The 14,860-nt window shown below is 45.5% G+C and overlaps 1 protein-coding gene across 1 annotated transcript in view; it reads left to right on the top strand.

Moving 5' to 3' along the window:
• The window catches only part of ANKMY2 (ankyrin repeat and MYND domain containing 2), a 208,612-nt gene that overhangs the window by 5,165 nt on the left and 188,587 nt on the right, over positions 1 to 14,860 (top strand). Inside the window, 1 exon segment of the mRNA XM_085630799.1 lies at positions 6,205 to 6,269. Coding sequence (XP_085486925.1) covers positions 6,205 to 6,269 — 65 coding nt within the window.

Here is a 14,860-nt window from a genome sequence, read left to right on the forward strand (position 1 = left end):
TGGGCTGCCCCCTTGTTGTTTTCATAATTAATATCTCCCAATAAGGAAGAGAAGGTAAGGGGAATGGCGATATCCGCTCGCTCTGTACACATTGGCACAGGATAATGCCCAAGGAAAAGGCTCAGTGGGGAGTCCATGTTTGGGTGCCTCCTCAAGTCCTTCTCTTCAATGGGTGACCCGACCTGTATGGTTGAGGATTTTACAATGCTGGACAAAGAGCTGAATATGAGAAATCGTTAAAAGAAGAGGTTCTCTTAAAGTCCCCTGAAACAGTTCCTAGTGTAAAGCGGGGGCTACTTCCCCAAAGCTTGAAAACCCAACCATCTTTGCCCATCTTGTATAGTAGCACTTTCACTTTTGGGGATTCTGTGGATTGTGATGGGGGAACAAAGTGTTAAGTGTAATCTAAAGCTCCTCCCGGTAATAAGCAAAAGAAAGGGAGATGCAAGAAGAAAAGGTGTATCATGAAGCGAAATGCGAAAAAATGGAGATTTGAGAATGTGCTAGCTGTGGACAACTCTGAAAAGGGCAAGTTATTGTCTATCCAGACTGTTTCGTCTTGCATTCCTACTGAGGCATCCAACACTGTTTCACCTAATTCCGCAAATATAGATAATGGTGAATTAGCAAGAACTAGCTTGTAAAGTACAGTTGCATCATACGAATGTTCAATGTGGTGACCTCTCTATCCCCAGGGTCCCTTTGGAGAACGATGGTAATGAAGTCCCTCATACATGGACCGCTTCTTGTCAAAGTGCACTAGTCTGGAAAGACATAAGGTCTTGAAGTACACTAAATCATGGAGCAAATGCTTCTGTCCCAGTAGTGCACCGTTCTGTCCTTGGGAATGATCTTTAACTCTCTAATAGTGATTATCTGGGCCCTGAACTTAAAATGACTACGTTGGACTTAGTTATATTGTTTGACCATGAAATGCACATTTGTAATAGAAGTAAAATCTTGCATGCTCTATCGGAAATCGAGACCCTGACATTGAAGAAGAGAAGCAATATTGAAAATGTGTACATAATCACTATGGCACCTGGTCCACGGGAGGCTGGGATGGCATGCCAAGATAACACAGGCAACAACACTCTGGGACACTTAAGTGCTCGGAACACTACGCCCCAGTCAGGCTTTGAGAAATTGGACCAGCTAGGTATCCGTACCGTGAAGGACCTGTGGCCTGGAGGAGACGTCGTCCCATTCGTAAACTTACAGCGAGAATATGACCTAGCAACCATCGAAATGTTTTGATAACTTCAAATAAGACACGCTTTAATAGCAGCCAAACCACTTGGCAAAGTACTGCCAGAGGCAACCCCACTAGAAGACAGATTATTAACTGACTGTATGGACCATAGAGATAGCTCCCTCACTTACCAAAATTCATCAATAACTCTCCCGTCCCCCTCCAAAGACTCCGTGAAAACTGGCAAGCCGACCTAAGGGTATTAGAGGGCGAAGACTAACTAGAGGCCATAGCTTCGCCGAAAGAGTCAGCTATGTCTTCAAAACTCAGATTAATTCAATGAAAGGTATTCCATAGGTCATATCTGTCCTGGGGGAAGGGTGGCAGACTCTAAATGTCGTAGAGGGTGCGAGCGAGAGGGATATTTCTTTCATATAATATGTGACTGTCCTGAAACAAAAACATATTGGAAAGCTGCAGTACAGTGCCAACGAGAAGTGTGCGGGATAGCCTTACACCCCCTGCCTAAATGGTGCCTTCTTCATATATATGATGCTACAGACCTCACTCACAAAGAGCAAATCTGGGTAACTATGGGGACAATGATCGCAAAACGTACTATTGCCCGGAGATGGAGATTATCAAATACACCAACACTAGCTTAATGGAAGAAGGACATGGACTGGTGTATGATGGCTGAGAAGGTGGTCTATGAAGGCAGAGGATGCCCCAAGATGAGGGAACACATTTGGGAAAAGTGGAATGCCTATTGGGGAAACACATGCATCCCCCACATCCAATAGACCCGAGTGGGAGACCCCGAGCATGACTGTGCACGATGTACAAGACCGTCCAGCCTGACTTAAATTGTGGGTATGGGATAAATGTATGGCTTTATACCAATGACACTGTAAATGTACTTGGCGGCTTTAAAACAATAAAGGATGTATATGTACTTGGCTGCTTAAAAATAACTACGATATGTTCTAACATATGGTTAAATAAAAAGAAGTTTAAAAAAAATAGAAATTGTGTAAAAAAATTAATCAGCCTCTGTACCTAATTCAAGAATTACTTTTGGTTCAATGATTATTGTAAATTTGATAATGAGGCACTGTGATTATTTCCTCAAGGAGTATTGATCTAACCTTTGTTGTGCAGGGAACAGAGTTAGACTTACACAAGTCGAAGGTGCCCGGTCAGAATAAGAACTACCTATTGCAAGGAACCCTAAGGATGTTTTTGTATAGTAGAGCTATAAAAATATTGGACCCTGTTGATCTTCGTTCTCTTGAATTAGAGCAGGGGAACAAGCTCTCTAAATGGAGTTGGGTGGCGGGAACTCTGAATAGCAATTGTTCATTACAGGCTGAGTTGTGGAGGTAGCTCATTGGGAACAATCATATCATGGAATTGGGCTAGTTTGGGCCAACATGAGGTTTAATCGAATACATTAAAGCATTTTAATTCAGCGATCGCATGTCTGCTGGAAACCTGGGAATGCCCCGACTTCACGTGTGAAAACTATTTTGTCTTTGTTGGCGAGGCAAAACCAGATAATAGGGGGACATGCAAGCTTGGGAATATCAATTTTGTTAAAGAATTGTCTTATTTGGAACCATATACTGGTTATTTATCCCTCAAAATTATTCATGTGTATAAAACTAGTTATAAATGAAGGTGTCTCCTCTTTTTTTCTGTTAACTAATGTATTTATTCCCCCCCCACACACCCCACACCTGGAACAATGATATGATCATCTGGTAAATTGACCTAAATGCAAAAATCTCAAACTCTGCTCCCCTGTCCTTTGCAATTCAGGAGGAAGCCTAGTGAGAATGTAAAAATCACCTTCACTAAAAGATGTATCTTTAGATTCTGAGTTCAGGCATACTAAGCTTTATTTCCCTACCTAATTCCCAGAGCCAGTTATGTTTATAAGATGTTATAAACAAACTCCCCATTTTGTCCTTTGTGGAACAGGTAGCCTTGCAATAGTGAAAAGCGAAATTGGCCATAATTCACTATCAGGACATGCCACACACACCAGGGCATGTCCTACCTTTCACATACACTGCCCACAGGGGTACCTTGGGCCTACCTTAGGGGTGCATGACCTGTAAGAAAAGGGAAGGTTAGGGACTGGCAAGTGTGTACACTGGCCAAGTCGACATGGCAGTTACAAACTGTGCGCAAACTCTGCAATGGCAGGTCTGAGTTAACTTTTCAGGGCTACTCATGTGGGTGGCACAATCATTGCACTAGTAGCATTTGATTTACAGGCCCTGGCACACTCAGTGCACTTTAGTAGGGACTAACAAGTAAATCAAATATCCAATCATGGAAACACCAATCCATAACACAATTTACACAGAGAGCGTATGCACTTTAGCACTGATTAGCAGTGGTAAAGTGCCCAGAGTCCTAAAGCCAACACAAACAGGTCAGGAAAAAATAGGAGGAAGAAGCTAAAAGTTTGGGGATAACCCTGCAAAAAGGGCCATTTCCAACATGCACATAAAACATTTCCTTAGTTTGGCAAAGGTAAAAATCCCTTGTTAAATAAAAAAGCTAATTCGAATTTAAAGACAGGAAATCAGCTGGTGAGATAATCATTTGTTTCCTTCTCCATCCTTCGTCAAGATGAAATTTATCGACTTAATGGAGGAGATCTAAAATTAAGGACCTAGAACGGAGAAGGGAAGCTGACTTTAAACTCATTAATTTGAGATAATCTGCCGCCCTCAGCCTATCTTAGAAAATATTGGCACTTAATTGCACTGTACTGTGATTCCAGAGTGAACGACTCAGCAATTATTATCTTTGATGCTTTCTGACTGGGCAAATTATATTTTCAATCTTTATGCCAGCAACTTTGGTTCTAGTGAATCTTTGTATTGTAGAGTAGATATAGAATCGTATCAGTTGTGTGGGCCCCCTTAAGTTCAGGCGATCATAGGTGTTATCAAGAGTTCTAGAGTATCGGGCACAATGGTCCCTGATGAGATCCAGAATATTAAAAAGGAGATTTTTTTGAAAACATTGTATGTTGGAACATATGATGGAACATATGATTACACTTTGTACGTTTTCACTTCAAGATTGGTGTTTATAAATAACATTATTCATCCACGCTCAAGGCTTGCCTACACTTATGTAATTTTGTGTGCAGAAATATATATTTATTTATTTAATTTGGATATTTCCTTTATGTGGACCTCCATCAGTGTTCCAAATCATATAATAAATAAAATGGCACTATCCTGATTGCACTTGACAGTTCACTTCACTGGGTAGGGGTGGTCTAAATCAGCGGTCCTTAACCATTTCACTTCTCTGGATTACCTCTTAATCATTATGGGAACCCCCACAGAATCATTATTGAAATCCTGGGACCCCAACTAAGTCATTATTGGAAGGTGTTGACCCCATCTTAGCATTTTCGATGATTTGGAAACAATACGAAAAAAATAGAGAAACAAGAATTCATGAAACAAATGCACAAATTATGAAATATTGTATTTAATTCACACACAAATATATAAAACATAAACATTTAGTTTTAAATGGGAAGTTGGGAGCTTTCCTCAATTCATTTGAGGCCAGTAATCATCTTTACTATATTCTGTTTGATGCATTTGCACTGCTCCCGCAGTCAATCGAAGGATGTAAACTTCGGGCCTGGTTTTGATCTCGGCAGACGGGTTACTGGGTTACAGTGGTGACAGATATCCCATCCGTCCAAATATAAATTCTGTTATATCCTATGGGATTTATATTTCGGCGGTTGGGATATCCATCACCATTGTGACAGAGTAAACCTTCCGACAAGATCTAAATCAGGTCTTTAATTTGTAGCCTCCAATTTCAAATTCCTTTGCCTTTACAGAACGTTTAGACATTTTTAATTTTACATTTTGTTTCTTTATTTATATACACTTTCTCAATCATTTAATAATATTTCATTTTCTAAGTAGTCACAGACCCCCTGAGAAAGCTTTGTGGGCTCCCAGATGTCCCAGGACCACAGATTAACCCGTTGACCGCGGCACGAATTCCGCCGCGGTGCTGGTGAATTAATGAGTGGACGGAGTTCGGATGGCCCCCGGCCATCCTCCGCACACGCCCACTGTGACTGGCCGTCCGACGCCCACTGTGACTGGCCGTCCGACGCATGCAACGGGTTAAGAAACACTGTTCTAGAGAAGTCCACATATTTTCCTCAAGCAAATTATAATTGATCCCTTCTCTCAATAAGATGATGGTCAAATAACCCAAATGCTGTATTTGTCTGAGAAGGGTTGGATATTTTTGTGTATATAATGTACACTGTTCCTCAGGTGATCCTCTGGAGCACTGTCACCTGGTATTGTGTGGGGCAGCTCTATGCAGTGGAACATTTCTGAATGATGTGTCCCAAACTGCTATCACACTGACTTGCTGGAGCTGTGCCTAACATTGTGATGATTTAGCCAAAACAATCCGTTCAGCTTACAAGTGGCAGCATTTATGCACTTAGATCCTCACGAATGGCCAGCAAAAATTGCTGTTAGTTCTCCACCCTAGAATATAGCCTTATAGCCCACTACTGAGGTTTGTTAAATGCTCTGAACTCGAGTTATAGGTCGCAGGCAAGGGACTAAAACGAGGGAGAGCACTTTCAACAACCAGTATAGCCCTATGAAATGGGAGCATGGTTTTTGTGTTGCCATTGGGTCAACCGTATTGTACTGGCTGTTTCATTTGATGCCTGTTGTTTCACTTCTTTTGTGGTTTTTGGAACTGTTATTTTTCCCTGGCATTATTTCCAAGATTAAAACTGAAAACTGTTTAGATTTGATCTAGAACAGACCTAACAGATTTTATGTAAAAGGATTGATTTGTTCAATTCTTTAGGAAATCATCACAACTGATCCTTCCAATTAATATTCTTTTATTAAAAAAATCTATGAATCTGATCTTTGATATACACTTTCATTTCTTGATATGAAAATCGTTTATATTTTTTTAAGGAAATGTTCAAGATGCTGCAAGGTTATTGGGCGACAAGAATGTTCGTGTCAATTGTTTGGATGAGGTATGTTGGAAGATATATTTTTTTTCCTATTGAAGTCTTTATATTATGTGCTGTGTATTTTAAAGTTTTACACATATGAACAAATGTTTTGAGGGATGTTTTGAACACAGACACATTGATGCCAATTACTGGCCTGCTGAAATACTTGCTCACTTTGAAATATAACCAAGTTAAGATCAAGAATCCTGGACTGACAAACTAAAACACCATATTCAACCTCGGTTCGACCATGAATTTAAGTCCACCACCACTCCTAGATTTCATCCTACTTGTGCAACAACCCTTGGTTGGAGTGGCTCTCTCGCTAGAGAAAGCCTTTGACTCCTTCTGCTGGTCCTATCTCCAGGATGTCATGAAGTGTATGGGGCTGGGGCCAGACCTATTCGGTTAGATAGATAGACCTATTACTTTTCATTGCTGTCATTTAATTGCCTCACCTCATGCACCAGTGTCCTTGCTACACAAACCAAGTGGGGTCACCCCCCCAAAGGTCACTAGATGTGGGAGGGGCGTTTATGGTCTAAGCAGCCCACAGTATTCCAACTGGAGTTCTGCGAGCTATGTTTTTTTTCTCTTTTAGTATGGAAATTGCTGATATGATATCAATGACTTGTTGCGGGCAATAGGCCACTGAGGGACATTGCATGTATCCTTTGTTGTTTTTGTTGTGTTGCTTTAGTGATTGTTTGCAATGCGATGTCCTAGTCATGGGCATGTAGTCTATAATTGTTTCGTTTTCATCTTGTATATAATTAAAACCTACGTGGAGAAAAGAAAATCCTACATGTGCCACTAATTCAGAAAGGTGCCTATTGATTAAAGTAGGTCCATGCTTTGATGCTCTGGACTGCTATCTGAGGGAGTGTCTTCCTGCACTGGCCCGCTTCCTTCAAAGGGTGGCATATATTTATTTGTATGAGATTTTTCCAAAGTGCTGCATCACTGGGAAGTATGTCAGCTCTGTGTACCACATATGTAGCCTAACGGCTAGAGCGGTCGATCTAGAAGCTGGGGAACGGGGTTCAAGTTTGGACAGGGACGATCAACATCCTGTGATTCTGTGAAAATCACTTAATCTCCCTGTGCCTAACAAAATAAATGTGTTAATCTGTAACACCACCGGTGCTCATGTAAAATGCTCTGGTACCTTCGGATCGAGTTTGGTCTATATAAAACTGCCCTTCTCTCCCCCCCCCCCCCCCCCCCCGCCTCAAAATATATATTACATGCCAAAGTAGCAGTAACAAGGGCAGCAACTGAATAGATAACTTGATTCAAACAAATATCTAGGAAAGGGAATTAATACTGAAGGAAAAATAGCAATAGGAGAGAAAGGAATCAAAAGCATATATATCGGATGAGATCAGCATTGAGGATAACTAATCACTAGGAAGAGCTATTGTGAAAAGGTGAGTTTTTAATTGTGGAAGGACATGTGGCTGGCGTATAGTCTAAATTTGCCTTATATGGGTTCCAGATAATGGTATCCGTACCAGCAAATGAATAATGTTGAAGAAGAGATTATCTCAAACAAGAGCTTTGCAAAAATAGTGTTTTTGTGCTTTACAGATCTTTCACTATTGTAGGTTTTGAGCAAGTTAGTGAGGTTTAGGGAGTTTTAACATGCAGTGATTTGTAAATGAGGCTTGCCAATCTGAGCTTCTCACCTCACTTGGGAGCCAATCAAGAGGCAAAAGGAACTAGCACAAGCAACAATAAAACACTAATTTGCCACCTCATTTATCACCTCCCAGGCAACACCATCACATTCACCGAACACCTGTCCGACCTGATTGCCCACTGCTCTCTGCAAGATATGAACAACCTTATTCTAGGGGACCTCAGTCTTCACTGGAATGAAAAAAGCAACCTGCTAATCCAGAACCTGAAGGAGCTGCTTCACAGCAACAACCTCACCCAACACTGCTCAGAGGAAACCCATAACAAAGGAGCAATCCTAGACACCATTATCGTCCAGCACAACACTGTCATGATAGACCGCATCCTGCCCTTGGACTGGTCCGACCACCACTTAATCCTTTTCCACCTCACTCAGCCTTTTCCACCTCACTCAGCCTTTTCCACCTCACTCAGCCTATCACACCTAAACCCCCCACCCAAGACCCTCCGAAATGGACTATAAACTTCACCCAGATTAACATGACTAACCTAGAGAGAAGGCTTACCTCTCTCCTCACTGCCTCCACGGATGATCTATCCACAACAGAACTCACCGCCCACTACAACACAAACAGGACATCCATTCTAGGTCAAGTGGCCCCCTTAAAACTAAAAATAAACAGGAACATCCCATCCAGATCTTGGTTCAACGCGGACATTAACAACGAAAGAAGACAACTGAGAGCTTCAGTAAGACTATGGAGGAGCAACCCCTCCTCAAGCCTACTCGAACAACTCAAAGCAGCCCGAAGGAAATACAAAAAACACATCTGCATCAAAAAATCCACCTTCTTCTGCGCCGCCCTAAACAACGCAAAAACAGGCCCAACATACTGTTCAAAATCAACAAACCTCCAAACCCCCGGAATCCTCCCTACAGGCCTCCAAAGACTTGTGTGAAAACTTCACCAACTTCTTCGAAGAAAAAAATCACAAAGATTGAGCACTCGCTGGACATCAACGTCAACCTAGTCTGCAAAAACCTGCCTCCAGTGACCGTAGATAGCTCACCCAAGCACCCCACAAAAATCTGCAAGTCCTTCAACCCCATCCCGGAAACTGAGATCCTCAAACTGATCTCCACCTCAAAACCAGCCTCTCACGTCCTTGACCCGATTCCCACCGAACTGACCAAAAAACGGAGTCTCTCTATAGCCCCGTTCTGGTGCAAGAGCATTAACCGCTCCCTGAGAACCGGCATCATACCTGAATGCCTCAAAGTTGGCCAAGTCACACCTCTACTAAAAAAAACAGGCCTTGACTTCAAGGAACTGAATAACTTCAGACCCGTCTCCAATCTCCCTCTCCTATCCAAAATCCTGGAAAAATGCGTCCTCTAACAACAGACTCAGCACATGGATAACATCAACCTTCTTGACTCCCACCAATCGGGTTTCAGAAAAGGCTACAGCGCCGAGACCGCGATCCTTAACATCACAGACGACATCCACAAATCCCTCGATACCGACCAATGCTGCCTCCTCATTCTCCTAGACCTATCGGCAGCCTTTGACACGGTTGATCACCATTTTCTCATCGAGGCGCTACAAGAAAGGGTAGGAGCTGATGAGGTGGTCCTACGCTGGTTCTCCTCCTTCTTACACAGTCGCTCACAAAGGATAAAAATAAAAGACTTTACCTCCGACCTACACCCTGTCAACAGGGGCGTCCCCCAAGGTTCCGTGCTCTCACCTCAACTGTTCAACATATACATGGAACCCCTCACCACCCTACTCAAACAGGCTAACATCCCTTTCCACCTCTAAGCAGATGACGCCCAAATCTATATTGAAACCTCCTCCATTGATGACATTCACAGACTAAATGTCACTCTAAAAGAAATCCAACATTGGCTGTCGCTTAACCACTTAAAACTCATCCAAGACAAAACCGAAATACTCCTCATCTCCAACAAAGAGGAGAACCCTCATATTTCAGAATGGCTAAAAGCTTTGGATGCTCTTAACGGCAATCACACTCTGACCCACTCTGTTAAATCATTAGGAATCACCCTAGACTCAAAACTCGACATGGCCAATCGCATCAAGAACTCCGCAAAGAGTGCCTTCGTCAACCTGAAGTTACAAAATAAAACCATTCATCCCAACCAACGACCTCAAACAAGCCATCCAATCACTGGTGCTATCCAGACTCGACTATGGGAATGCCACCCTCACTGGTACAACAAAATCGCACCTAGCCCCCCTCAAAACTACTCTTGACGCAACAACTAGAATGGTCACTGGAATCAGGAAATACGATCACATCTCACCAGCACTCGGAGAACTGAAATGGGTCCCAGTCGAACTACGTGCCAGATACAGAACTGCCTGCCTCACACATAAAGCCCTGCATACAGGAAAACCTGAGTATTTGGCTGCCAAACTCAAGAGACAAGGAACCTCATGAGCTTCACTACCCTACTACTCATCCCCATGAAAACACGCAAACAAAAAACTGCTGCACGGTCCTTCACCGGAAATGCACCCAAAATCTGGAACGCCATTCCAGTCAGTATCAAGACTATCCCGTCCTTCACAAAATTAAAAAACTACTTAAAGTCCTTTTCCTCAACCGCTCCCTCCCGAATGGATAGCCGTCATTGTGAGAAGTTGGCCTGATATGTAGTGCTCACTATTCTAGTGATCACTGTGTATCATTCCAAACGACCCTTATTGATGATTGGTTGTAAGTCAACCTTTTAGACCAGCTATCCTAGTAGCGTGGATACGAGCAGTCTTAGGCTAAACTCTAGAGGGCGTGTTAAGCCAGCTGTTTACCATCACATATACCCCTTGAACACCAAGTGAAAGGACACCACACAAGTTGTTATGAAAATAAAAGGATATTTATTTATGACAAGACTACCCTGGCTCTTTATGAGTCAGGGAGCTAAGCACACTACAAAACTCTTAGGAAAATACTTCAGTTGCACAATTTACACAAATGCCCGAGGGGCACGAGAAACCATCTACACTAACAGTGAAATGCGAATGGTTAGAGTCTGGAGATACTGATTCCGGAGTGATCCGATCAGTGGGACTAAACGAAAAAGGAACTGGACACTTGTAGAGCGAACCTGCGATGGAGCACCGAGATGCTCGAGTTACCTAGCCCGGAGGCTGCGGCTGCGTGAAGTTCGTCAAGATGTCGGGAGTCCTCGTGTAGTCTCAGGAGCCTGAAAGAAGAAGTTGCTGGCAGGCGACCAGTGACGATGTTCAGAGCGATCCAAGCCTGGATCGGTGGTGGAGGAAAACCTGAAAGCAGAGGGGACTCAGTTCTCAACCGCTAGCCAGCGATCGTGTGGGTACCAGGAGGGTACCGGCTGAAGTCACCTCGACCAGGTGAGTGGGTGACGTCGGACTCGGCTGTTCCTCGGACCAGGAGGCGCGGCGGCGACCAGGATGGAGGGCGAGCTGTCCCACGAAGGTGTCTGCTGTCGATGATGCTGGGCCCAGGAAGGGGCAGCGGATCTTGGCAGTGGCCACCCAGGCGGGGGAGTCAAGATGGCGTCGGGAGTGGACCAGGAGGGTCCGTGGTACTCCTCTGTTGAAGGGGAGCAAGAGCCAGTCTGGAGCAACCAGACTAGTGATGAAACAATCGTGGTGCGTCGTGAAGAGGGCCACAAGCCGGTCGGCAAGTGGTCGAACAACGCGGTGAACAACAAGGAGCGGAAGGGCCCCCACGCAGATCTCGGGGATGCTGGGGAGGCAGACTTCGATGCTAGAGCTGCTCAGGGTTAGGGCTTCTCAAACCCTAGGTGCACTCACTCGAGGGTCCCTCGGTGGGCGTGCTAGATAAGCGTCGTGCAGGTTCTGAAGATAGCCGGTCCCGCAGGTCTCGTCACACCTACGACTCTCAGCTGAGCTGATGAGGGAGGTAAAAGGTCAGAGATGGCAGGGAACTCGGGTCTCGTCGAGCTGGGCAGTCTTGATCCGTAGGAGAGACTTACAGCAAACCGCAAGCGCTTAGATGGTGCCTGCTGGTGCAGGGTGGCTACTCCTTAGCCACAAGGGAGAGTCTTCAGAAATAGTCAAGAGTTCCTTTCGTGGAAAGTAGTTCGTGATTCGGAGTTATCCGATTATCTGATTATCCAATTTGGGAAGGGGACTCGCTCCTACCTTTATTCTAAGAGAAAGGGGCTGGCCCGTGACTAGGTTCTACCTATGGGTGGAGCCAGGAGGGGGGTGGTTACACCCCGATCCTTTGTCCGGCTTCGCGCCAGCTCAGGGGCTGGTGTGCCCCCGAAACTGGTTTGAGCCGGGCTATGCACAGTGAGCACCGGGGTGCCACTTGCAGTCACCTTCCTTTCAGCCCTGCCTACCTGGGATACACAAACCCTGTCTAGGACGGTGCTAACACCGCCCTCGACAGGAAACCCTTTGTCCAAGCTCCCCTTGCTGGAAGGTCCCCCAGCAGCAGGAGGTCAGACTTGTGTCTGGTGGCAGCATCCATTTTGTGATGCTGAGGCTTGAGTCAACTTTAACCGGGGTTCAAGGTTACTTCCATGTCGTGTCCCTCTAAAAGGGGGGAATGCTAACCCCGTCACCAGGACTGGCGAGGGGTTCGTATTCCCATTCGTATGACACCTTACTCGACATGTATAGGTGATGCGATGCCAAAGTTAGCAAATAACCGCAAGGATTATAATGCCTTAAAAGTAGTTGGCCCGCGTCACCATGGAACGGCTATTAGGGCTTGGTTCCGCAAGCCGTCGACGGGCTCAGCTCGCGCCAGAGCACCGTCCCACATGATTCCCTGCACTCTGCCTTCAGGATTGATAAGGCCTGCTATAGGAGTGACTGATAGGAATCCATGTGTCCATTTTAGGGTTAGGTGTAGGAATACTACACCTACAGCAACGGGTGATTACACCACGTGGCCCCAGCTGTCGTGCAGCCAGTTGTGTCAGATTTGGGCGGCCATTCCAGGGGTGGCATAATACATGCTTCAGCCCCTGGTAGGCCCTGGGTACACCGATGCCCTGGATACCTGTGGTATGCTGAGACAGGGACTGACAAGGTGGCCCAGTTCCAATTAGTGGATGCACCTAACGTACATGTGTGTTAATTTCGAGAGAGAACAGCTAGGCTGTGGGTCTGATTGGCAGGCCCACAGCCGGAGAAAGTCGTAAACCAATGAAGCAAAAGCAAAAAATCTGGGTGATCATAGGATTGCAGACCCTACTCTCCTACATGACCCCCCCCCCAAACTTTAGGACAATAAGCTAACCTTGACCAGGTGAGTCTTCTTGCTCTAAGTGGAAATACCTGGAGAGCCCATCTGCATTGCCATGATCAGTGCCAGGTCTATGCTCCACTGTGAAGTCCATCCCCTGTAGGGAAATGGACCACCTAAGTAGTTTGGGGTTTTCACCCTTCATTTGATTTAGCCACAAGAGGGGCTTATGGTCGGTCTGAATCTTGAAGTGAGTGCCAAACAAGTATGGCCTCAACTTCTTCAGGGCCCAAACCACAGCAAAGGCCTCCCTCTCAATAGCTGACCAATTCTTCTCTCTGGGGGTCAGCCTCCTGCTAATAAAAGCTATGGGCTGGTCATGACCATCAAAATTCAGTTGCGATAGAACAGCTCCCACACCCAGCTCCGAAGCGTCTGTTTGGACAATGAATGGTTTGGAGTAGTCTGGACTCTTTAGGATAGGTGCTGTGCACATGGCCTGCTTTAGGTCATCGAATGCCTTCTGACAGCTTGCTGTCCACTGAACTTTTTTTGGCATCTTTTTACTTGTCAGGTCGTTTAGCGGGGTCACAATGGATCCATAATTTCTGACAAATTTCCGGTAATAACCAGTCAGGCCCAAGAAAGCTCGAACCTGAGTCTGGGTGGTTGGAGGAGCCCAGTCCTGGATGGCCTGTATTTTGCTCTCCAATGGTTGAACCTGGCCTCCACCTACAAGGTGGCCCAGGTATACAACCTGTGTCTGCCCTATCTGGCACTTGGTGGCCTTGATAGTGAGGCCTGCCTTCTGCAGGGCCTCTAACACTTTCCTCAGGTGGACCAGGTGATCCTCCCAGGTGGAGCTAAAGACAGCGATATCGTCCAGATACGCCGCACAGAAGTCGTCCAACCCAGTGAGAACTCGATTCACCAGCCTTTGGAAGGTGGCAGGTGCATTCTTCAAACCAAAGGGCATTACCACGAACTGATAATGCCCACCCGGGGTAGAAAATGCTGTTTTGGGCTTGGCCTCCTCAGCTAACCTGATTTGCCAATACCCAGCTGTCAGGTCAAACGTACTTAAGTAGTTGGCCGAGGCCAACCGGTCGATAAGTTCGTCTGCTCTCGGTATCGGGTGGGCGTCGGTCTTAGTGACCGCATTGAGACCTCTGTAGTCCACGCAAAACCTCATCTCTTTCTTACCGCCCTGGGTGTGAGGTTTCGGCACGAGCACTACGGGACTAGCCCAGGGGCTGTCCGAGGGTTCAATGACTCCCAGCTCCAACATTTTCTGCACCTCTGTCTTGATGCAGTCTCTGACATGATCAGGTTGCCGATAGATTTTACTCTTTACGGGCAGACTGTCCCCAGTGTCGACCTCGTGGGTACACCACTTGGTCTGACTGGGTGTCAGAGAGAACATATGTCGAAAGGATTGAAGAACCTGTTTACAATCCTCTTGTTGATGCCCAGAGAGGCTGCCACAAAAGACAACACCATCTACTGATCCATCGTCAGGGTTCTGAGAGAGCAGGTCCGGGAGAGGGTCACTCTCCTCCTCCTGTCCCTCATCTGTGGCCATGAGCAAGCCCATGCCCTCCCTGTCGACATACGCCTTGAGCCTGTTTACGTGGAGCACCCTGTGGGGGCTCCGGGGAGTTCCCAGGTCTACCAGGTAGGTGACCTCTCCCTTTTGCTCAATGATCGTGTGGGGCCCAGACCATTTGTCTTTG

The sequence above is a fragment of the Triturus cristatus genome, chromosome 10, assembly GCF_964204655.1.
Source record: "Triturus cristatus chromosome 10, aTriCri1.1, whole genome shotgun sequence".
NCBI classification, from domain to species: domain Eukaryota; kingdom Metazoa; phylum Chordata; class Amphibia; order Caudata; family Salamandridae; genus Triturus; species Triturus cristatus.